The 24,412-nt window shown below is 36.4% G+C and overlaps 1 protein-coding gene across 3 annotated transcripts in view; it reads right to left on the bottom strand.

Moving 5' to 3' along the window:
- Positions 1 to 4,663: 4,663 nt before the first annotated feature.
- Positions 4,664 to 24,412, bottom strand: part of STIM2 (stromal interaction molecule 2) — a 65,172-nt gene continuing 45,423 nt past the window's right edge. For 2 of the 3 annotated variants that reach the window (XM_027642746.1, XM_027642744.1), the window contains exons 3-12: positions 22,508 to 22,622; positions 15,308 to 15,419; positions 14,538 to 14,653; positions 13,219 to 13,396; positions 12,122 to 12,299; positions 11,386 to 11,553; positions 11,084 to 11,184; positions 10,591 to 10,829; positions 7,035 to 7,239; positions 4,664 to 6,233 (exon numbers count right to left, since the gene is read on the bottom strand). In XM_027642746.1, coding sequence (XP_027498547.1) covers positions 5,753 to 6,233; positions 7,035 to 7,239; positions 10,591 to 10,829; positions 11,084 to 11,184; positions 11,386 to 11,553; positions 12,122 to 12,299; positions 13,219 to 13,396; positions 14,538 to 14,653; positions 15,308 to 15,419; positions 22,508 to 22,622 — 1,893 coding nt within the window. In that variant the 3' untranslated portion in view covers positions 4,664 to 5,752. Of the gene's footprint in view, positions 6,234 to 6,614; positions 6,764 to 7,034; positions 7,240 to 10,590; positions 10,830 to 11,083; positions 11,185 to 11,385; positions 11,554 to 12,121; positions 12,300 to 13,218; positions 13,397 to 14,537; positions 14,654 to 15,307; positions 15,420 to 22,507; positions 22,623 to 24,412 lie in introns of all 3 variants that reach the window. The other variant, XM_027642745.1, reaches the window with a different exon arrangement.

Here is a 24,412-nt window from a genome sequence, read left to right as displayed (position 1 = left end):
TTATTTAAGAAAGATAAATTTACCATTCATTCACAAATTGCACCAGTCAATGCTCTACCTAGTTCAACTAACGTACAGCAGTGTTTTTATAATATCCAACCATGACCTAGTCTTTAAAGGGCAACTATTTACCATTTATCTACTAGTAATTCCCAACTGAAAAAAAAATTATAGTACTCTAAACTATAAACAACTATCAGTACCAGTTTATTTTTTTAACAGTAGAGAGACCACAAAGAACTGAGTTGAATTAAAGTAAAAGGAATGTGAAGGGAAAAGTTCTAATTTAGATGTCTTTAGCACATATTAAAACAAAATTAAGACACGCTACAGAAATTTATCTGAAACTGCTCTGAGGTCTGGCAATCACCTAAGTTAGTGCTGTGACTACCAAACTTAATGCTAGGTCAAATATAGAATAGAAATTAGAAATACAAAGATAATGCCCTGAAGAGTACACCTAAAGAAGAAAGTGGGGGTTTTTTCTTGGATAAAGAGTCACTGATCGGAAAGGTTGAGATTGAGTGTACCTTTTACCTCCAGCAATCTAAGTTGTGAGTGTTCCCTAGTCTTCTGACTTAGGAGCAGATGAAACACCTCTGAACTGTTTTTCATTCTCTGCAATGAGCAAGAGGAATTTCTTTTTACCTTCCTCGAATGTGCTTTCCCTAACATCTAAATTGAGAACAACCTTCCCACTTTCATTTCAGTGGAACATTAAATACACAGAACACACACACACACAATTTGGTAAACTTGAGATTCAAAGCTGCAGAGAAAAATCAAAAGGTAACAGAAATCTACTGTGTTTCTGAGGGCCTGAAGTGGACTTGTGAGTACTGCCATCTTGTTTAAGCAATGTCAGTTGCAAGAGCACCCAGGAATAACAGTTTAAAGGTTAATATTGTTACCATTGTTACCATTGGTGCCTTCTGTTCATGCAACAGAGAAGTGGAGTGTCAGATAAACACCATCTTTACTGGTCTGGAAATGAAACATATGTATGACACCTCTGAACAGCTACTGAAGCCTTAAAGAATGGTTACCTAAACATTTACACAGTCAGGCAGTCCAACTCTACAGGTAAAAGCCTTTTTTGGTTACTAGTTATCCCAACATCTCTGCCACTGGTAGAAAATTTTAGCAGCAGTTAGAATGAAACAGCCATGGTGGGCTTAACTATTAATCAATGAAGATGCAACATCCAGGATCAAAATGCCTACGAGCACTTCAGAGCAGTGTTTCAAACATGATAGTAAGGCACCCACACACCCCTTAAGGGAGAGCAACTGGAACAGATTAGAAAAGTTTGTTCACCCTACTTAACATATTGTACAAGGAGATAAGCAAATAGACAAGAGGTCCAAGAACTGGTAATTCCTCTATTTGATTTAAAAAAAAATGTATTTTATTACATTCTCCACTGCTTGTAAATATACTTTTAAGTAAATGAAAAACAAATATTTCTTTGTATACATTATGTAAGGTAGTAATCCCTCTCCAACAATGTATCTTGGAAATGGAATAAAATTATCCTGAAGCTCTTAAAGTTGGTAGTATGAGAAATGCTAATTAGCTTATTTCCCTCCTGAGCATGCCATATTCCTATGTATTGGGAAGCAAAAGGGTAAAATCTTGAAAGTTTTCTAATTAATTTTATCTTTTTAGACAATCAGTCATAAATTAATGCCTAACTCCAGTTGGCATCCATAAATATCATAACAAAACTGAAGTCACGTATTCTTGGCTTCACCATCTTCAAGGCTTCCAAAGGAGGAACTGTATTCTTACTACAACAATACTACCTAGACTATGATGGAGAATCTTCCCTCTTTCAGCAAATTGTCCATCAGGAAGTAGAGGGTAATCTGCTACATAGGTACCAGTGAGGAAAGAAAAGTTGACATAGGCCTGGAACTGTCAATGATCTATTTTAAATTCATTCACCAAGCAGTGAAAAAAAAAATAAAATTAAAAAAAAAAAATCAACTGCTTTAATCTTTAAGTCTGCTGTAAACTGGTCAAAAGTATTTCCCATGGCAAGTAGAAATGCCTTTCCTAAAATCTTTACACTTTTAGTAAAAAATTGTCATATACTTTTAGTAAGAACTGTGGAAAGATTTTTCTTCTTCTTTGTATAGAATCACACACTTGACACTTCTTCATTTTACAGGTAAAAGACTTAAACGGTAACCTCTTCAGGGAGAAGAGGTTTAGGCAATTTCCACAAAGGAGCTGCTGTCTTGACAAAATACTCTAACAAAATATTGAAGAAAGCAAAGATCCTCACCTTTCGAAATACTGGAGAGTTTAAAATAAAACATGGATTTTAGCTATAAAAGCTAAACAGAACAAAAAAAACCAAAACAAACAAAAAAATCTCTAATGACACTAGATGATTGTCTAAGATGACTGATGTGTCTTATGAAATCCCACTGACTGTCAGCGAGTTCAAGTTACACTGGTAAGCAAATGGAGCCAGAACAGAGGACCTTCAAAGCACATTGTCTCACTTCTGATGTGTTGATCCATGCCAGGTACCTCAGCATCAGGATTGGATTTGACGTTTGCCAATGAGGATATATCTTAGTGTCAGTGCTCTCAACACCCCCTCACTAAAAGGACACTAACTGGTTCAAGACAGGAATTTCTGCATTAGCCGCAGTAGGAGCAATGGAAGCCACTTACATTGCAGACAAATTCAGGCAGCAAGAAATGAAAGCGGTCTATTAAAGTAATTAAAAAATAAACCTAACTCAATTAACTTAAAATTAGTTTGTGCTCCAACATACAATACTCATCACTTCTGACTGTATTAATTTAAGCTTTTAGATATCTAATATTTATTAAGAAGCAGCTATAAAGTTAAGAGGACAGCTGGTAATAAACTGAGTGTTGAGAGCAGTCTGTTCTCTAAAGGTTTGCTATTTTGAAGCCAAAATATATCCCTATGATATTCTCATCTGATTTGTTTGTACAACACCATATTTTTTCTTGAAGATAGTTAAATTGTTTATTTTAAAAAGATACTTAACACTTAAACTCACAGTCAGTGATGAGTTCAACATGTCCTCCACTTAAGTTTTTAATTATACTTACTACAGAAAACTGAATTTGCCTGTTTTGGCTTCTCAGTATTTGAGTTTGCCTGACTTTGATACCAGGATTAAGAAGAGCTGACCTCCCACTCCTTGGTACCAGATTTTTTTTCATGTGTAAATATCTTCTCTCCAATATCAAAATGCCACTTCATCTTTTTGACAATGATAGAGACAGAGTTCCTCAAACCTTACACCAAGATCTACTGCTCAGTCCCAGATGTTACTTTAAACTCAATTATTGCTATAGACTTCTCAATTGCATCAACACTTTTCTGGTAGTACCCTTCTCCATGCTGTCGGGGAGGCACAATAAGTTCCCTACTTTTATAAAAGTAATTTTTCCCTTTGTAGATGTTCAAGTACTTCATCAGGCTTTTAACTACATCTCTGAAGGCTTAGCATTGAGGTGGTTCTCTAGCACAAGTCTTTTTGCATCGCTTCTTTTTTTTCTCTGCCATGTAGAGCGTGTACGATCTTTGTTTAAAGGGACCATTGTTACCTTGTGATGACTTTTTTTTGAAGCTACAGTTGTTCAATCTGATGATTCAGAGAATAATGGAACAATATTATGCTGTCATTATTTTCTAGTCACCCCAATTTTTTCTTCTCCAAACTCTGCAAAGGATAGGATTCCTCCAATGCTTTTCTGTATAGATGGCATACAATCATTCTTTGTTAGACAGTACAATTCTGGATTCATTGTGTTGTCTTAAGGAATTAATCAATGTACCAGGATTTTTAAGGTACTTGCACATGTAAGGTTTCCAACCCATTTTATAACCATCCTCTTCTAACCATTTCACTAGCCACAGTAAATGCCTTCTGTTAAAATCACCACCACTTCAAGGACAGAACTAACACATTAGTTATGTACAGTGGAACCTAAGTAGAGAATGATAGAAAATACACATATAACTTGATTTCAACTAGCTACAAGTTTTGAAGACTCTGTGCTAGAAAAAATTTAGGCATTCAGTGAATTAATTCTTTCGTACAGTACATCACATACATATTGGCAAGAAGTGAGGCCCTAATCACAGGTCCCTGGCAATGGCACCTGCTACTGAGGCAACTATAACACCCCTATGGAAGAGCTGAAACCGTTTAGTCATCATTGGGTAAATTGCTTGTGTTTACTAGAGCAGGGAATATTTCTTTGGAATTTGTCTCATAAGAAATTCCTGCTCAGTATTAATATTTTCAAACTGAATAAAAGGCACTGTTGCTTAAGCAGTATATTTCTTATCTCCAACTGTTTAAAAAAAAAATAAAAAGATGTTTTTGAACAACTAGCTATTACTACTACCCTAAGAAGGCTTCCTTGTTACCTCACAGTCATTTCATCTCTCCCTATAAAAGTTTAACAAAAACTGCTTTTATCTGAAGCATGTCAAGTCTCACCTTTATATCTATCTTTATATCTGAAATTATGAGTTAGTATGACAGTATGCATTATAAAATTATATCATTTACTTCAGACATGTCTGAACAGCTAGATCTTCAAACTATACAAAAATAAAGTGTATGAAATCTTACAAAAGGAGGACATTAAGACAATAATAGCTAATTGAAAAAATATAATAATAACTTATACACAGCAGTAAGCATAAGCAATGTAGCCTACGACAGCTTTCAATTAACAGGAACTCTGAAACATGTCTGAAACAAGCATTAGCTAAAATTGGAACATTCCCAAGCACAATAATGTTTCCAATTTATTATCTTTACCACAGTACAAACTTTCACAACCCAAATGTCCGTTGTCTCTCAGTCTGTAAACAAAAGCTACTATTTCCTCTCCTCGCTTAAAGAGTGAATATTTTCAGTCTTCAGTCAAGTTTCACAACCATCACTTGCATAAGGAATCAAGAGCCTTTTCTCTTGATAAATTACTTTTTTTTTTGTCATACAGCCTGCAGTGAAGTAAAATCACAGTGAAAGTCCTGGGAAAAAAATGATCTTTACAGCAGGACTTGAACCATTCTAATAATAAATGCATCTAACAAAGCTTCCCATAATAAAAGCATGACATTTCCATTTCCAGAAATCAAGTCAATTAGAAATGCTAAATTCTACTTAAAAACCCCAAAAGATCTAAAAGTGAAAAGATTTATCTTCTCAGTCAAATACAAGTCTTTCAGTTTCACTTGCAGAGACTGTTCCAGTCTGTAAAACAGTAGTGCAATTCATTTAGTTCTACTTCTTTTATTTCTGTTAAAGTCCGGTAGACAAATGTCCTAGTTCTATGGAAAGATAGGAAGATGCTCCAGTAAACAAGAAACTTTGGCAAGCCCAGGAAGGCTTACTAGTCCATTAAAGCTTAGGAGTCCAAAGTGGCTTAAAAATGGTTTATGAATAAACTTTAAAAAACCAACAAATTTAAAAAAAAAAAAAAAAGAACACTGAAAAAGACAAACTAAAATTAAAAAAAAAAAAAAGAAATAAATAGGCAGAAATTAATGTAAACTGTCTGAACTTTTTAATGATTTCTCATTGACAGCTGGCACGACCGTTACAGTCAGTTAAATATAGGTGACCTACTGAGCATTCCACTAGGGCATCCAGTCTGGAATGCTCAAATGGAATTACATTCCTAAAGGTGTAAAAAATAGAGTTCGCATAACATTACTATAGGTTTTCTTCTGCCCATCTCACTTACACTTCTTCTTAAAGAGGTTTTTTATTTTTGATGGCTTTTTATTTTTTTCACCATTTTGGCAGAGGTCCTGTGGGATGCTACTTATCCTGGGGACAGAAGCAGCTTCATGGCTGGGTTTACTATCACTGCCAGTTGAAGAACACGAGGTGTGCCGAGGCTTTGGGACTGGGATCCCAGCTGAAAGCTGGTTCATGCTGCAGGACTTCTCCAAGATTCCATTATAAACTTTGCTTGCAGGACTAAAGATCATGCTCTTAGTTTCTGCCATGCCTACACAGTCAGGAGAGCCCCTAGAAATATCTGCAGTTAAAGAAGAGGAGTCTCCTGTAGATGATTCCTCCAGTGAGAATTCTTCTGGGGATACTTTCTGAGGAGAAATTGTCTGGTACATCTCAAGACTTGCTGGAGGAGACTGCTTCCTTCCAATGGATGAATTTAAGGAGTCACATTCCGAACCGGTTTCCTGTACTTCCCTGAGTCAGAGCAAAGAGAAGAGAAAACATAATGAAACTATTTCCTTCATACAGTTAAAAAGGAAATTAATTTAGAATCAATAACGTTAGTCTAAAAGCACCACCCGCACTTTTCTTTAGTAGTTAATTAAACAAAAAACATAAAGTTAAACATTAAGTTAAAACTTGCATTACATCATTTTATTATCTAAACTTAAGGTCATTAATCTGTGCAATCTTGCTTTTGTGGGTAGTAGCATCTGCCCAGAATCAGTCATTTGTATCTCACTTCAAAGAACAAAACTATCTTTCTGGCACATGAAGTCAGAAAAGTTATGAAATGAAAGGAGAAGATTTAAGCCTATCATATATAAAAAGTTTCTTCAGGACAAGTGTCCCTACCTTTCAACAAGCTCATTTGCTCCTTCCAAAAGGAATTTAACCTTTTCCTATGAGGCCATGTAACAAGAGTAGGTACACGCTCAACATGCTGTAAGAATTGTGTTACCATCCATCTTCTCTTCGCCCAGTAGCTGACATTGCTTTTGATCCTAGTTTCAGATGTAAAAGCCAGTAACATATTGTAATGGAGAATCAGGGTTAGTTCAGTGCACCCTGGATTGTAACATACTTAACTGTATATGACATGCTAGCTATTTACATACACATACCAGACAAGAACTCTCTGTTCCACGTAGACTATATTAGTTTATATTACCCTATAGATTACTTTAACTTTTGGCTTGGTTTAACCTCTAATTCTAAACTATTAGTCTCAATAATCCTATCAGAGTTCCGAGTGCTGTTTGCTAATCTCCGTACCATTGTTTATCAGCAGAGAAGTAAATGGCTTCCTCCTCCTCTTCAGTTCGATAAAGAGCTGGGCAGCTCGACACAGAAAGGATGTCAGGGTCAGGGGAGTGCAAAGCGTGCTGAGACTGCGGAGATGATGGCACAACATTGCGTCTTGATCGACACAAGCTACTGCTTCTTGCCAGTGTGCTGCTGGGAGGTTTCACAATGGACCCTGAGGCAGAGAAAAAGCAAACCATAACCCTCCAAGTTACATTGATGTTAACAATATCTACTCTGAAGCCTAAATAGCAGGTATCTGCTTCAGTGACAGTGATTTTTAAACAACTTTGACATTGTTTGACTGTTCCAGAGCAAGAAACACTGAACACCTTATACATTCTACAGTTACATGCAGCAGTTAATCAAGATGCAACTGCAGAGATTTTGTGACAGCCAAATACTACACTAACCACACACCAAAGCTCTGGCTCACTATGCTCTCTTGAGGAAAAAAAAAAAAAATAGAAAGATTTTACTGAAACCCACAACCCCTTATACACTAAAAATAGCAGGGCTGAAATTAGTATGCTACACAATGTCCTGGATTTTACTTGTGTGGTGATTTGGAATTTAAAAAAAATATGGAAAAGTTTTGCAATGAAGGTATGCCTAACCAAACAGCCAACTGAAATACACTGCATTAGTTGAAAAGTAGGTTAGACATGGAAGACCAATTTCATTTATGTAACAGGATAGAAAATATATAATTCAACCTCTTTTTAAGCTCAAGAATTTCCTTTCAGATAACACTTTCTTTTGCCAGGCTAACTATGAATTTCCAGAAACAAAAATATAAGTATGGAGGAAACAGCAACACAAGACTTGACCAGGAAAGTCTCAACAGGAAGTGACAAACTAAAATTTTCCTAATCCAATTCCTCCTTCAAAAGGTTATTAGGTAGCAATACTAGTACAGAAATAAAGCTGCAGACCTGTTTTCAGGTTAGCTGTTATGAGTCAGGATTTTTCATACCTCTCCTCAAACTGTCCCATAGAATGAATGCATCACTGCTTACATTAGACACATCAGCCCCTTACTGATGTTCAAAATGTTTAACAAACATAACACGATAAAAAAATTCAACTATTTCTGTCTAGCCTGAAAAAACATATTTTATTTTTCGCAATACTAGTTTAGCATCAGGTAAGTTATAGATTCGCTTCCTAGAATCTCAGAAAAGGTTGTCAGTCCGTTTCAGTACAGGAAATCACAACTTTTAGAAAATACTGAGTAACTGCACCTTTGCCAGCACATAAATTCATTTCCATTCCTGAGCAGAAATGAAAGATTTATAAGCACCAACATGAGAGTTGTCATGTATCTCAAACTTTTCATTTTACTTTTGATGAACTCCCTACTGACCCTAAAAGCAGGTGCTGGGAGCTCAGAAATCATCTTGTGTCATTTTAAAAGTACTCCTAAAAGAGCAAATGTGAACTGAGACGGGAATAAGAATCCCCTTAGTAAATTCGTGCTACATGTCCAGGTAAATCAGATGCCATCCTACTCACTGGTATAAAAAAAATCCCCAAGATTGCACCATCAGTGAATTTTGAGAGAAGTTACAAGCATTTTAATTCCTTGTAGGTGTATATACCCAGGAATATGAAGGGTTCAGCTATGACAATTTAACATATAGAATTTTCTAGTGCAAATGAAAGTCACTAAATCCAGGAACCAGCTGAATCCTGATCAGCCCATGGAAGAGTAGAAGTTTCACTATCACCCTCCTGTAAGGTCTTTGTTCCAGTGTCGTACACCTATTTCTTATCGCCTTTTGTTCTTCAGCTTGAGATTGATCAAACCACTCTATTACTTGACACCATTTCAGCCTATGAACCCAACTGCTCTGCCACAAAGAAGCCTGTCTGACAGACTTCAAATTTTGTCAATCTTATGAGATCAAAGGGCGAGGGCAAGGTAACAGTCTGGTTCAGTTCAGATCCAGAGACTGTAATAGTCTCACTCTTAACTGACCTTCTGCATGCTGCATTTTCCCTGAAGCCTCATGAGCATGACAAGCCATTTTGCTTCTGTCCTTCCTTGCATGCATTTGTTATTTTTCTCTGAAGGATGGGAGTAATTCAGCAGTTACCAAACTAACCTACAATAATTTGACTCCTAAATTAGTTTCAACAACAGATCACTTAGCATATTTTCCATCTCCTTCCCCACTCCCAAATGTTTACAGGTTTTTTTTACTGAGTAGAAATTTTAAAAGCTAGTAAATTAAGGATAAACTACTTCCTTCATGTGATCATTTTAACAACATCAGGCTCTTGGGCCTTACTAAAATTAAACTTTTTGTAGTGTTATTAAGATTCAGATAACTTTCATCACTGAGACAGAAACACTTCCAAATGAACTGAACTTTAATACACAGAAATTAAACCATAATTGAAAAAGCACAAAGTAAAGTTTCAGCTAAGTATGCTCGTACAAACTACAGTACTTTTCTAATTGTAGTTGCTCTGAACCAACTGCACTCTCTTCTCTGGCTTCACTTCTAAGCAAGAGCTGAACAAGAAGAGCGACCAAAAAAAACCCACAAGTCTGATGTCTTGTATACATATCCAAGTGTTGTCATTTTAGACTATCTGGAAAATCGTGATAATAAATGGATCTCTTCATTTTGAAATCAGACCAGAGGTTTCTCTATATTGAATTAGAAGTTTAGGCATCCATTTTGTATTGGGCCACCCAATAAATTTGTTGCTAGGGTTTAAATCAAAGCCTTCACAGTGAAGACAACTAGAGAAACAGCATGCCTTAAAAGTGATCAGAACTTGTAGTAAGTAGTGTTGCAAAGGGATCAATGAACTTTTCAATGTGGTTTGTAGAAAACAGGTTGGTACACTTAGAAGAAAAACATGTGCCCAAGGCACGCTAAATGAAGCCAGCCAAGTGGTGATCTTAAGCTATTTTAAAATACAGTTTGTACTACTTCTGAGAATCCCAGCCCTGGAAGAAAAATATACTCATATGATAGTTTTTTTCCCTACTTATTCCTCAGCTTGATATTGGTTGTTTGAATAGCTACATGGGAGCTCATCCTTTTGATTTTCCTCTAGAGTCCAGTTAATCAAAGCTTCCACAAAACAGGCTCTTGTACTGACACAATGACTCATGATACCAGGGTGGTCTGAATCCCCAGTGTATATCTTCTGATTATAGTTTAACCAAAGCTGAATTGCCCTCCCTCCAGCACTTGGCTTCTTTGCCTTGCACTCAAACAACCCACTGTATCCAAACACAAACATTCTGCCTGAAAGCATTCCTTGTCAACAGGATTTTGCTCCAACCACTAAAGAACGTTTGCAAATCTATGTAGCATGCGGCCTCTCAAAGGGTGTGATCTTCCAAATAGCTCAAAGGACTCTAGATTAACACTATCTCTTCCATCTGAAAGAATAAATGTGCAAATAGAAATTCAGCATTATTCATTACAAATCCTCCTACCTAACTGGGAACTCATATGTCCCCTCAACTTTTCCCCTTCTTTTTACTGAGCTCACCACTTACCATGAAACTGTGAAACTATTGGAGGAGTATCTTCATCTAAGTCATCAACTCCCCCTGCAATTGGGTAAGGAGGAATGGAGACTCGAGGCATAACTACCCAGCTGTGATCAGAGTAGAGAGAGGAGGTCAAGCTTGGTAGCCCAGAATTGTGTGCGATTTGAAACCCGCAAATCTTCTCAATCTGTTGCCATCGATAAAGACGCTCTCGCAAACACGTTGTCAACTCAGAGAGTGCTTTCCTGAAGAAAAGCACACATTAAAATTACACACGCTGTTCTTAATGATAAAGCAAAGCAACACGAGTGCATTCATTCCAGCATACCAGAAGATCCATTAGGACAGTTCAAATATTCACATTTTAACATATTTTAAACTGCTTTTCTTAAAATGCAAAATCACTATGACACTCAATTCTGTAACTCTCAAAAATACCATTGTTTCAGGAATAAGTAAGTACAAAAGACTATGCAACCTGTCCTGGTAATCCTCTTACTTTGCTTCAAGAATTTTATGGTCCACTTCATCCAGGGAGGAGCTGTGTGCAACGTGTAATGTTCCAAACACGGTGCTTCTCTTCTTTTTTATCTTTTCTGCCTAAAAGGCAAGATAAAATGAAATGCATAAAACTAGGAGTAATATCCATAACAGATGATAAAACATTAGCAACATTGAGAGGTAGCAAACAATTCAGAGAAGAAAAAACCACCCAAATGCTTATCTGCTTTGTGTTTACTATTTCATGTATCTAGCAACAGATCAGAAAAGTCTTTAAGTAGCTGAAGAATAAGTTATTACCTCATCTTTGGCAATTGCTAATTGCATTTCTGCATGCTGTCTTTTGATGTTGTAATATTGTACTTCAACTTCATGTGTTAACTGAAGCCACTTCTGCAAAGCTTCAGGAACAGACCAATTACTTCTCAACTCAAACTCCTTCTCAGCCTTTTTTAAAGCCATGCGAACCTAGCAATCAATAAGAAATAAGAGAGTCACCAAGAGTATCATTAGAACTGACAGCAGAAGAAAGTGAAGTATAAGCACCCTTATACCAGGAAGGCAGATCTGGCATTTCTGAAATCTGGCATAAGACCTTCCATATACTGTACTATACTCAGATTTTTTTTTCTTTTGATATATGGTTCCTAATTTGAAGCTTAAATTTCTTTGTAAGACAGTATTTTTTTAGTACAATAAATCCAAATTTATTGCTTTCAGAGGAGACAAAGCTACTATCTTCTCTCTTCTGATAACAAGATAAAAAAGCTTTTGTATATATTTTTGTTCAGTGAATCCAAAAACGTTACGATAAGCTAATATACAAAGTTTACATCTTTTTATAGTTTCAGGATTATTTTACTAGATAAAATCATACTTTTATCTAGTATGATTGAAAGACAGTCATTAAGCACGCTTAGAATTTTTCCATTAAAACCTAGCATTTGAAGAATGCTGCTTTAAAAACTCCTCAGGATCTAATAAAACTACAACCAGTTCAAAGTCAACACTAAAGTTATAAACAGTTTGCAGATACCTGTACTAATTCTTCCTCTGCATATTTGAGCCTGCTGAGTTCACATTCAGCTCCCTCCCTTAATTCCCTTAGGCGATGAGCTTCCCGTTTTGCATCATTGATCTCATCCATCATTTTGCGCTCCAGATTTTGCTTTTCCACAGCAACATTTCTGTTCTCTTCTTGTGCCTTCTCAAGCCTTCAAAATTGAACAAAAAATATAAGAAAATACACAGCATATTTGTTAAAAGTTGTAGTTCTCAGAAGAAGAAAATGCATCCAGCAACAGGGCAAGAGGCAATGGCACAAACCAAAGCATGAGGTTCCATCTGAACATCAGGAAACACTTTCACCATGAGAGTGACTGAGCACTGGCACAAGTTGCCCAGAGAGGTGGTAGAGTCTCCATCCTTGGACATATTCAGAAGCCACCTGGACATGGTCCTAGGCAACCTGTTCCAGATGATCCTGCTTGAGCAGGAAGTGCCGGACAAGATGAATTCCAGAAGTCTCTTCCAACCTCAACCTCTCTGTGATAATAAAGACTCTGCAACCTTCATGAATCAGCAGCAACTGCATCACATAATGTGATATCCCCATCAGGCAAAATACACAAGCTTTTAAGTGAACCATCATTAAAGTTGTAATATCAAAATACAAGACTCTATATACAATTGAGTTACAGGTGCACTGGAGAAGACTTTCAATTCTCACACTGCTATATAAGCCGTACAAAGTAATCAGTCCTGGTTTGTTTCAACCTTAAGAGCTTAAAAACAGGAGAAATGTTCTCATTCCCCTGTAGGTAAATATTCCAAAGTAAACTGTAATTATATGAAAATAACAATACATACTTGTAAATCCGTAGGTAAAAAAGACAACCTCTATTCTTTACCTTCATCCACAAGTTCGTACTGCCTGCGAAAATATCCAGGTGCAATTTCTACCCACAAAACCAATATCAATGAAATCACAATTTCCATGCAAAGGGAAGATGAACAAAATCCAAAGGTATCTTAATGCAAATAATTTATGACAGTAAAGAACCTATGTTTGTATTTAACCTCAAAACAAAAGGACAATTAGACATTAACTTTTTTTATTTTTAGGTTTTATACCTTTCCTGCAAGTCAAGAAGACTTTGCTCTGCTGTTTGAAGACTTTCTAAGTCCTTCATCATTTTCGTGATATGTTCTCTTGAGGTTCTGTTCTGAGCATATGCAAACCAGCAGCCTCCAAAACCAATAACTATAGAAACTGTTAATATAAAATCCTTCATCCAGTTGTGAGGGGGACCTGTGCAGAGAATAACACCATCATTAACTCGTTCACTGATACAAACAACAGAGCATTTTCCATACAACATAAGCAGCTCTGCTCTAACACAATTTACTTAATCTACACTAAAACATTCATTAGATTGAGAAAAGCTTATCAAACCTTTACAGTACATACTCTGTATCTTTATTTTTACTTATTTAAATAGAGTTCCCCAATTACACTTTATCAGGCCAGTAAGAGCTTTAATTATGTTTGAGCAAATTTTCCCCAGTTTGCACCCTCTGGAATACCCTATGCTGGGTTAAAAATGCACTTGGAAAAAATAAAGTACATTTTAAAATGGTGAGTGGCTAACAGCAGCCCTTCTTAAAAGCAAAACTTGGATGGTCAAATTATCATATCCAAGATTCACGTGCACATCTTTGTTAGTATAATTTTAGTCATTTGAACTTTTGTAAGACTTTCTGCTAGCATTAAAGGTATAATACAAATACAAAGTGCTTTTTTTCCCCCCCTAAAAATCCCCAGATCAGATCTGGCCTGACTGATTCAGGAACACCGGCCATGCACAGCACCACAACAAATCTGTAGCTGTGTACAAGCAAGAATGCAGAGCATTGGTGATGTGGTATAGTCATGTCTGCATATGGTAAAAAGAGGTCAGATGGGGAACTGCTTCACTGAGTTAAACCACACTTAAATTCAACTCTGCACAAAAGATGCAGTTATTGGATTTGCACCACCCTCTCCTTTTTTCTTTTTGGGGAAGGTCATACCCTCTCATTTCAGCATCCCAGCTGCACTGTCCAAGCTAACCGGGAAGTGAATGTAACACTAGCTGTAACTGTAATTTAAACAGTCAAAAACATTTAGAGGACACTTCTTGTGACACAAAAGCCAACTTCATTTTGGAAGTGGGGTTATACTAAAATATCTACATGATCTTATATACAGAAGTGAACCTTTGTCCTGGTCACAGCACCTCAACAATCTTTTTTAATTCACTGCAGACTTCCACAACACTTGCCAAGCAATCCATCAGTACATCCACAACATAGATAAGCTGTGCTATCTACAGTATCAAGTGTCATTGAAAATATGGTCTGTTGAATTCTTATAATTAAGAGATTAGAAAAAACTCCAAGAAGTTACTAACGAGTAAGAGGTCCAAATAAAACCACATCCAAGGCTTTAAGCTGAAGCTTCTGTCTATGGCTCCGGTCAATTATTTTCAAGTGAGAGATCATGAAAGCATGTTCATTTACTGCTATCCTGTTAATGATAAGACAAAACATTACCTATACCATAAATTATACTCAGAATCAGTCTATGAAAAAAAAAGACATCCACAATATTTCTCATAGTTCTACAGATTACAGATAAGCAATTAAGAGTGAGAAATATAATACGACAGTATGGTTGGAAAAAAAAGTATATCACAACGTGGTAAAAAGGAACATAAAATCATTTACCTTTTCTTTCTGGAAAAATCGTGAAATAAATACATTTTGCAAAGTTAAAGGTAAAGATATATTTGCAGACTTGTGACACCAACTCTGTAATACATGCAACATGCTCAGATGTGGTAGTCACACTCCAGGAAACGGGTTCTACAGATAGGTTGTTACATATACCCATACAATAGACTGGAAGATGTTCAAAAGAAAGTTTGCTACCACACAGAGTTATGTGACCTTTGATAAAAGCTTCCACAGCAAGAAACAAAACTTTTATGAAAGTCATATTTTAAAATATTTTGGCAGGAAAAAAAATGCAGCCACTTCTTCAAAACTGCAAGGATGTTTTTCTTTTCTAGCATTTGACCGTATCTTGTTAGACTTTAGGTTCACATCGTTGTTCCCACACACAGACTAAAAGAGAAACCTACAAGGAATTATTTGAAACTAATCCCAAATAAACATTCACCTAGGAAGTGTTGTTCCATTGACATTGCTCTCTCTGAAATTCTTTTCATATTGTGGCAGTTCAACAAATTCTGAAAGCCACTGAAGAGTGTCCTCTTGCGTCCAGTTATGAACTGAAAGAAAAATTCAGTTTAATTATCTTACATTTTTGTAAAATTTAACAGCAAGACATAGAAGACAAGCAGTAGACAAGTAGGCTACAATGACCAAGAGAGTTTAGTCAAATATAATTGCAGAAAAATTAGCACTAAGGTGTTTCTGGCATTTTGCCTTTTTCATTATATGCTTCTCAGTAAAAGCTTAGGCAAACTATAAAAAAAAAAACAAGCATGGAACGAATAGAAACATTTCTTTATTAAAAATTCCACAGAATAATTTAGTCTCTTGCTTTAGTTTAAATCAGGACAGCAATTTGTGATCTCTTGTGACTTTGATCTACTTAAACTGATCTCAGCCTCAATCCCTTTGTCCTTGCTACCCTTGCAGAACTAAACACACACCAGCTGGTGATGTACTCATTTGAGGCAACACACCAAGATCTTTCGCTGGATGGTGGCTTAAGAACTTGTTTTCACAAGAATTTTCTTACAGGCTCATGCCTACCAACCACAAAATGGGAGCCGATGAGAGATGAATAGAGGAGACTGAAAGAAAACACCAAAAGACAGTAATAATATAACAGGAAAACATTTAAACCTCTCTCAAACCTGCCCAGAAAAGCAGGTTTAAATGCAAAAATACTTCCACTAAGAATAATTATTTAAGTATGTAGAGAATAATTAACAGTTTTCCTCTGTAACATCAATAGTCTATATAAACTTTCATACCTACAAATGCTCTAAGAAAATCCTACCCAGAGATTTTAAAAAAGGGGGGGAGATCACATTGTGGTCATTACAGGCCACCTGCTACAGCTTAAAGCTTCACACTGACAAAATGGAAGGGAAATTGTTCGCTCCATTTATGACTCTGCAAAAGTTTGTCTACACATGAAAGAAACTGTGACAGCCTCCTTTTTAAGACAATTCACACAAAAAAATTTTAATTTTTTTTTAATATTTCTCTACCTAGAACTACTTGCATGTGACAATGCTAGGCAGAGGTTTCTGTAGAAACCTTATCATAAAGACACATTCTCAGTGGTGAATTTTGACAATGACCCTTTCAAAAGAGCTGCTAAAAGCTTGACTGGTAAAGCTGCAGGCAACGGAAGTTTTTGTGAGTTCAAATTCATATTTCACTTCACACTGAAACTGAAATAAGGACTTCTAGACCTCTTGTCTACACTAGCATAGCTGAAAAATAAGCTCAAACATTTTAGATTTTCATCGTTCCAGAAAACCAGAGACAGAACACATTCCACAGACCCACTTATAGCTTTAAGAAACAAACCTGCAGTACAAACCACTTGTTTTCTATCCATATGAATGCCTACACAACCATCCCAGCGTACTGTCCCATTTCCTTCTCTCCTTCTGAGCCACAATCAGGTATTGATTTGAAACAGTTTTATCATATTACTCTAAGATTTTATGCAAAATGTCTGGGCTCTGTTTGTAAACAGATTGTGTTCCCATTGCAAAGATTCTTAACTCTTTTGTGAATAATAAGCAATCAGACTTACATGTCATTCAAAGTCATTCAAGACTGGTCATTATAAGTCTCAAAAGGGTGGTAAAATAATCCAGAAAAATATCATCTTAACTGCATTCTAGAAATACGTTCAGAGACTGATCCAAAGCAAAAGCATTGCTTTGATGTGACATGTGAAAAAACCCTACCTAAAATAGCCACTACACACTACAGACTATCACTGACAGGACAGAACATGCAATTTCAGAAGCCACACAATTCGCTGAGTTAATAAATCTTGGGGAAGGGAAAAAAATACCATTGAGACGTTTCACTTCTGTTGCTGAAAGTATTTTGTAGACACTCCATCAAATTTTACATAAATTTGTAGGTTTTTTACAAGTAGTAATTTCGAACATATTATTTTGTAAGAAATTAGGTACATATTTAAGTGGTTTACCATAGAGCCAATCATATCTTTTCTACTGCCTAGACTGGTGTGATGTTGTCTTCATAGAATATAAAGGATATTTTCCCAAACAAATCAGTTATATTCAGGAAAACTTTATTATTCATTATCTATCAGATAATTCCATTAGTACAGAGACTGTAAAATGAAGCAACTAAGGTCTATCCAAAAACAGAATCAGAACTTGTACTTCCTGTATTCTTACACTGTTACCTGTTTACCTAAAAATTAATATCAATTACTTCTTTGATTATGTTGTGTCCTTTTAAATGACCACTCATCATTTAAGTTATCAATACATAGTCATCTCTTATTCTGAGATTTCACAGTCTGAATCTCTGCTCATGCACGTATTTTACAAGAAATTTAGATTTATTATGTAAACTAATACTTCATTCACAGAAGTTCACTGTAGGTGTCTGCAAATCCCCAAATTTTCCAGGTTGACTCAGACTAAACTACTCTGTTCTCCCTTTCCGACTCTGTCAGTGAAAACATTCAGTTTCTTTTTGTTGGTATCTTCTATATGCTGTATGTTGGTAAAAAGTATTGCTTCACTTATCTCAAATAAAACCTTATGAAACACATATTTGTTTATTCTACAACAGCATACAGTACCAAAAAGCAAACTGGCCTTTCTTCAATAGAAGCTGTTCCAGCCCACTGAAACACGATACAAGGCAAGTGTGATATACACCAGGTGTACTGAAGGGCAAGCAGGCCAGTTGAAACTCATCTTAATCAGCACTGCCAGTTATAATGTGCCAACTCCTACTAATTAGGTGGGGTTGTAACTTATTCTTAATTTAGTCACCAAAAAAGAATACAGTGCTTCAGACAGTGGAGTAGCAAGTCACAATTACTCCAAGTTAAATGCATACAGTATTACAGAGTAATTATAACATCCTTCCTTCTCACACCTCTTTTCACAAACAGATATCTTGAGAGAGAGGATGCCAAGAACATGCCTTGGGAAGGCAGGTGTAGAAGCTACACTAGTGTTTACACCTCAGAGCAGCACTCAGTCTCTAGAGTTGCATCAGCTGTTCTATTTCAGATCACAAGTTATTGGGTTGGGTTTTTTCCTACTTTTTTTTAACTGCCCTATCAACATGCTGAAGATGAAGGCAGCCAAAGGAGCTTTAAACTGGCTCTGTCTGGAAGTTGGTCCTTGCTAACCCACATTAATGGCCGATTAGAAGATCATTTTTTAACATTTATCACATAGCACATGCTTCCAGGTAGGGAGGCTTGAAGTAAAATAACATTGCAGTGTCAGTCTCAGTACTCTTATGGGCCTCCTACTCCTTTCAGAAATCAAATTACATTTTATAGGAGTATTTCATGGCAAGGAGTGAATGACAGCCATACATTAGGCTTAAAGTTGAGAACAGGTGACCACAAGATTGTTCTGTATCAAGCATACAAAAGCATTCAAAACTTAGTTTTTAGGACCTTCAACAGTAACATCAGCAGTACACAGTATTATGTAACTCATCCTTAGCCGACCCCTGCTTGCATACATTTCTAACCTCCAGATATTTAAAACCTGAGAAACCAAACGATTAAAGTGCAAGGCAACCATAACACCTTTGTGGCACACAGTTTAGTCCCAGTTGCTGCAATACTTGTGCAACAGTAAATTAGAATACAACAGATGATCACACATACAAACATAAAACCATTTTTTAATCTTTTTACCCTAATCAATAAGGTACCAGACTTTAGTTCACCATCTGTTTTTCACAGAGAAGGAAAGAGAGTTAAAGAAAACAAAAAGGTACAAATACAATGCAAGGGAGAAGGTTTTTTGTATTATAGGGTAGTCTGCAGGACATACTATACATTAAAGTTCAAATATGCCATAATGGTAAAAAAAGTTACTTTTTTCTTAGGCAGTTTGTAACAAGTAGGTTTGGTAGGATTTAAATTAGTCTGACAATAGCTGGCCATTCATGAACTCCAGGTTTGATCATGACAGATTTACTTTATTACAAAATCAAGTCCCAAGGGACACTGCTACATCACCAAGAATGCAGCACTATAGCCTACTCAGAGATATGTCAGAGAACCACCCAGCTGAAGGCCCTGCACTGATTTTACAGTCTCTCTTGCTACCGAGTCTAAATACCTACCCACCCACCTTGCACAGACAGAAAATTCGTATGATCCTGGCCCATCGCAGGGGCAAAAAGAGAGGGCAGGCACCTTTGAGTGAGAGAACTTTCAAAGACAGTTGTACAGAGACTGGTACTAAGACATCAAAACAAATGCTCATCTGTCCCCTTGTCTGCACTCAAAACCTCTACCTCTTCAAGGCTCTTGTAGAAAAAAAACTGAAGATGCTCCTTTGATTTTAACCTATCAGTAGCTACTAAGCTTATTACTTTTGAAAAGTGAAAGGCTCTGTAGTGCATGTACTGCTTAGTTAGAAGACAAGGCAGTCAAAGAATACAACAAGCATATACTGGCATTTACATTTAAAGAGCAGTAACACACAGTAAGTCAGATGACTCAGAGAGCAGTGTTTTCTGTTTTAAACAGGTGTGCTAGTTCATAGTCACTCCTCTAAATAGAGCACTCTGTAGAATCAGACTAGGAGATTAGAAAATTTCAAAGGTCACAAAAAGCATATCATAACTAAACTAAACTAAATTAAATTAAAGTCTTGTTTTGTACTCAAGGACTCATTTAAACTGTGGCAACGCAGCAACAAAATGCTGGATGCTGATTCAAGTTATGATATGATTCCTTCCATGCAGGTAAAACCTACAGCAGCCTTGAAATTCCTTTAATTTGCACCAGCATAGACTATGCCTTGAAGATTCTGCACCAGGCAGGGACACCAAAAGCCTGCCCAGCGTCAGGAATATTAAAAAGCAATATTCTGAAGCTCCTTCTTTTATTATGCAATTTTTAAAGCTTTGAATGGAGCCAATCCTCAGGGTTCTACTCACTGTATAAGATTCTTCTGAAGCAATTACTTAAAAGGAAACTCTGTTTTCCTTAATGCTAAAAAGAGACACCAAACAGCAATGGCACGTTTTCACTTTCTTCCCTCAAATCTTATCTGTCTTGCATCACCAATATCTTAAACAGAAAGCACCTTTAAGGTATTTGACAAATACTTAAGACAAACATTCACATAAAGTAAGCTTTAAGGCAAGGAATGTGCAATTCTACTCAGCATAAACTAGGCAGCAATAGATCCATAAGATGCTTCTGCATACACTGTCAAGAGCACTGTTTAGAGCTTGTAATTCTCACACAGTCTCAATAGAGTACTTAAAAGTTTCAAATTACTGATACTGTCATTTACACTACCTTCCCTCCTCTTGTTTAATGTTGTCAAATTGCATTAAACTGGCACTATAAAACAGCAGCACATAAGAAAACAAATCAATCAAAATTCCTAAAACATTTAGAAAGGACAAACAGTATTTTCCATGTCACCTAAAATCAAATGAAGGTAGTTCATTTTCTGAGGGGCTTCCTGCTTTCTAACAGTCAGCACAGCACTGGTAACACAGCTCAGGAGTCTCATTCTAAAGGTCTCCCTGTGGTGCAACTTAAGCTCCCTCAACAGCATGCCCAGTAAAGCCACTATATGCAGACACTATGAAACATGACATTCCTCTCAAAGTCTTTTGAGTCTTACTCACACTACTCACTATATTCAAGAAACATGAAATAAAGATATATGCAATAGACAAATTAGATACTTTTGGGATCATTATAGCCTACATTTTTGAAGAGTTACTCATGAGTTAAATCAACAATTATGGGGAGATAATTTTTTCTGATAATTCAGTTGTAATACTTTCATAGAACAAGAATTTCAACAAATAAGTCTTTACAGAATATCTGAAGAGATGAGGTTAAAAATCACTAGTTAAAACATAGCAAACACCTCTTACTTCAGACTGCACTTAAATGACTTCCTACATAAGCAGAATGAACAATGGCAGGTTCCTAGCTCCATTCCTCTCTTGTTCCTACTTCTAGTTGTTTGACCAATACCAACTTTTAGATCTCTCTACGTGCACCATTAGCACATGTCCTAGTTTAGGAATGGTATTCCCATATATAGTTCTTGGTTTCCCCTACAGCTCCAATTGAAGGCACAAAAAGGAAAGCCAGAGGTTGAGATAAGAACAATTTACTGTAAGAGGCAATGAAATAAGAAAACTAACAGTAACAGCAACAATATTAATAACAAAAGGTATAAGAAAAAGAAACTATTTACACAGAAAGCCCCCCCACAGTAAACAAATATGGGTCCATCCCCCACATTTCTCATAGAAGGAACCCCTTCTCCCCAGAAGAGAGACAGAGCTCCTTTCCCATCCCCCAGCAACAATGTTAGGGCATATGGACAACATAGCCACACACCCTCCCAGCTGCTGCAAAAAATTAACCCTGTTCTGGCCAGAACCAGGACAGCACAACACCTTCAGAATGGTGTGAGGGAAAAAAAAAGTTAAGTATTTTTCTCCTAACAATTCTAACATTCTAGATATCTGGAATTTTTTTTAAATCACTATATCCTGGAACATATTTGGCAACGAACACTGTACTGTACATTAAATACTGTCTTTTGATACTTGGAATATTTGGCTCAACTTATTTCATTTAAAACAGCATGAGGGAGGGCTAGAGGTGTTGTCAGTCCATTTTACTGTGCCTCAAGTTTAAAAGGATTTTCAAAAATGCTTTGGACTAAGAATTCTAGCTCTTCATAACCTAAATAAAATTTACATTGAAGTAGAAGTACACTGAACTTTCAACTCAATACAACATGCAATAAATATTTAAAAATAGCTTGAGAGCAACCCTTAGGGTTTATTAAATTAAAAATATGCTAATCTGGAATTCAGCACTTGCACCAGTCACCTTGATAAATTAGAACCTTATACAGATAAGTGTGTAAGCTATGTTAGTTTACTTACAATGCACCAAGGACACGCAGAGAAAATTAACACTAGCTGTACTAAATAAGTTCTTAGTCAGGTTTACATGTGCCTATAAATAAAAGTATCAAAATGGATTAATGAAGATGCTTCAAGTCATTAATTTACTAGTCTATACTTGGTGGAAAAATTCTTGACTTATGTCTCTGTCAGTAACCATCATCATTTTTAGCTATACTTCTTTACCTACCTTCAGATGTCTTCCAGCGTTTCCACAGATCCTCAATGGTGATATGTTTGTCTTCTCTGTGCAGGTGACTATGTTTATTAGAGGCATCCTTGTACTGCATATCTTCCCTTAGAAACTGAAGAAAAAGGAAAAACGTCATCTTAAATGCCAAAATAACAATTTCTGAACAGAAACTAGAAGGAAATCAGGTAGACAAGAGTTCTTTGCTATCTCTTCCCCATGTGAGCAACACAGAATTCATCTAAGTTCTCTAAAAAGACTCAGAAAGCACATTATCAGAAATCTCTTATAAGATTCGTTTTTCACCATGATTATATCCTAGAAAAACTGAAGGTTCAAGTTGCTAGTATACTAGATTTAACAACATTTTTAGTATGCCTTAGATTTACAGTGATTACAAGAATGCACCACACAAGTCATACTGCATACTTCTGTACTCTGAAGACATTTAACCAACTTTGTCTACTTGAAAATAAGACCATGTAAGATTTGAAAGTGCATCAGTCCTTTATGGATGAGTAATCCTTGAATCCTGCTACACCACTTAAATGCAACTGCTTGAGGATGAAAGTAAACTGTTGACTAAGTATTAGTAAAGTCTTTTAATTAGACAACAAAAATTTGACTTTATTTCATCAAATCAAACAACAGAATCCATCAGAGGGCCAATTTTCTTCTCATTAATCATTCCTCAGTGGTTACACTCCAAGTACAGATGCATTATATAAAGCTGCTTCATTCTCAGTAATTAACAGGAAGCCTTTTAGTAAACATGATATAAGAAGTTCATGCAATCACGCCAAACATAATGGGTGGTGAGGCACTGGAACAGGTTTCCCAGTGAAGCTGTGAATGTCCCATCCCTGGAAGTATTTGAGGCCAGGTTGAATGGGGCTTTGAACAATCTGATCTACTGGAAGGTGTCCCTGCCTACAACACGGAGATTGAGACTAAATGATCTTTAAGGTCCCTTCCAACCCAAAGCATTCTATGATTTTATGACAGCAGTGTTGTACTAGTGTTTCACAAGTCACTACAAACAGGTTCTCCAAATACATGCACAAAAACCCCCCATGGAACTGTAAAACCCATTCTATTTTTATTTCATACAGGTCTAGAAAAGTTGGAATAGTGGTTGGCAAAAAACCTCCCACTAATAGTGGAAACCCTGTATTGGTATCAGTCCCTAAAATCACAGTATGAGCAGTCTCCATGGGTGAAGACCTTAGTATTCGTATCAGATAACTTACATTTGGTACAAACAGTACCAGAAAACTAAGTAATCTTCCACAGTAGAGAGCTTGTTTTCTTCAGTTCCTGAAGGATGAAGTTGCTCAAACAAAACCAGCTACAGATAGACATAACAGTTAAGTAAAAACCAGCTTTTCTATGTGGCTGGTCATATGTCATCACCACTTCAAGCAGAAGGGAGGAAGAAGGCCAAGTTAGTGATGCATTGCAGAAGAGCCCAATCCTTAAAATTTAGTCCAAGTAATAATTTATGTGCAGAGCTTCCTGCAGGAGAGACTGAAAAGTAGCCAATGCTAAAGCATAACATTAACTCTTTATAACAAGATATAGAGTATGAGAGCAGAAATACGCAAGCTTTTTAGTAAGGGAAAATTGCATTTTCAACTCCTCTTCCCCATGTGAATGGCATAAATTCAGATACAAAAAAATATATATGCACAAACATGCACATCCATGAGAAATATGGGAGAAATTTACGAAACATATGAGAACTGAAAAGAGCAGCCTGTTGGGCAAGGGCTATTACAGAACTTCTGAAACATTACGGATCAGCAGCAGTAAAAATGTTTAATAAACACAGAACTGTATGCTGTAAATGTATGCAAATGTAGAAATATCTGCTGCATATTCCATAGTCCAAGCAGGAACTCTGAA

This window comes from Corapipo altera, unplaced genomic scaffold (assembly GCF_003945725.1).
Source record: "Corapipo altera isolate COAL_440 unplaced genomic scaffold, ASM394572v1 22, whole genome shotgun sequence".
Classification (NCBI taxonomy): Eukaryota; Metazoa; Chordata; class Aves; order Passeriformes; family Pipridae; genus Corapipo; species Corapipo altera.
The sequence above is the reverse complement of the archived record's forward strand: the minus strand, read 5'-3'. Positions and strand labels throughout refer to the sequence as shown.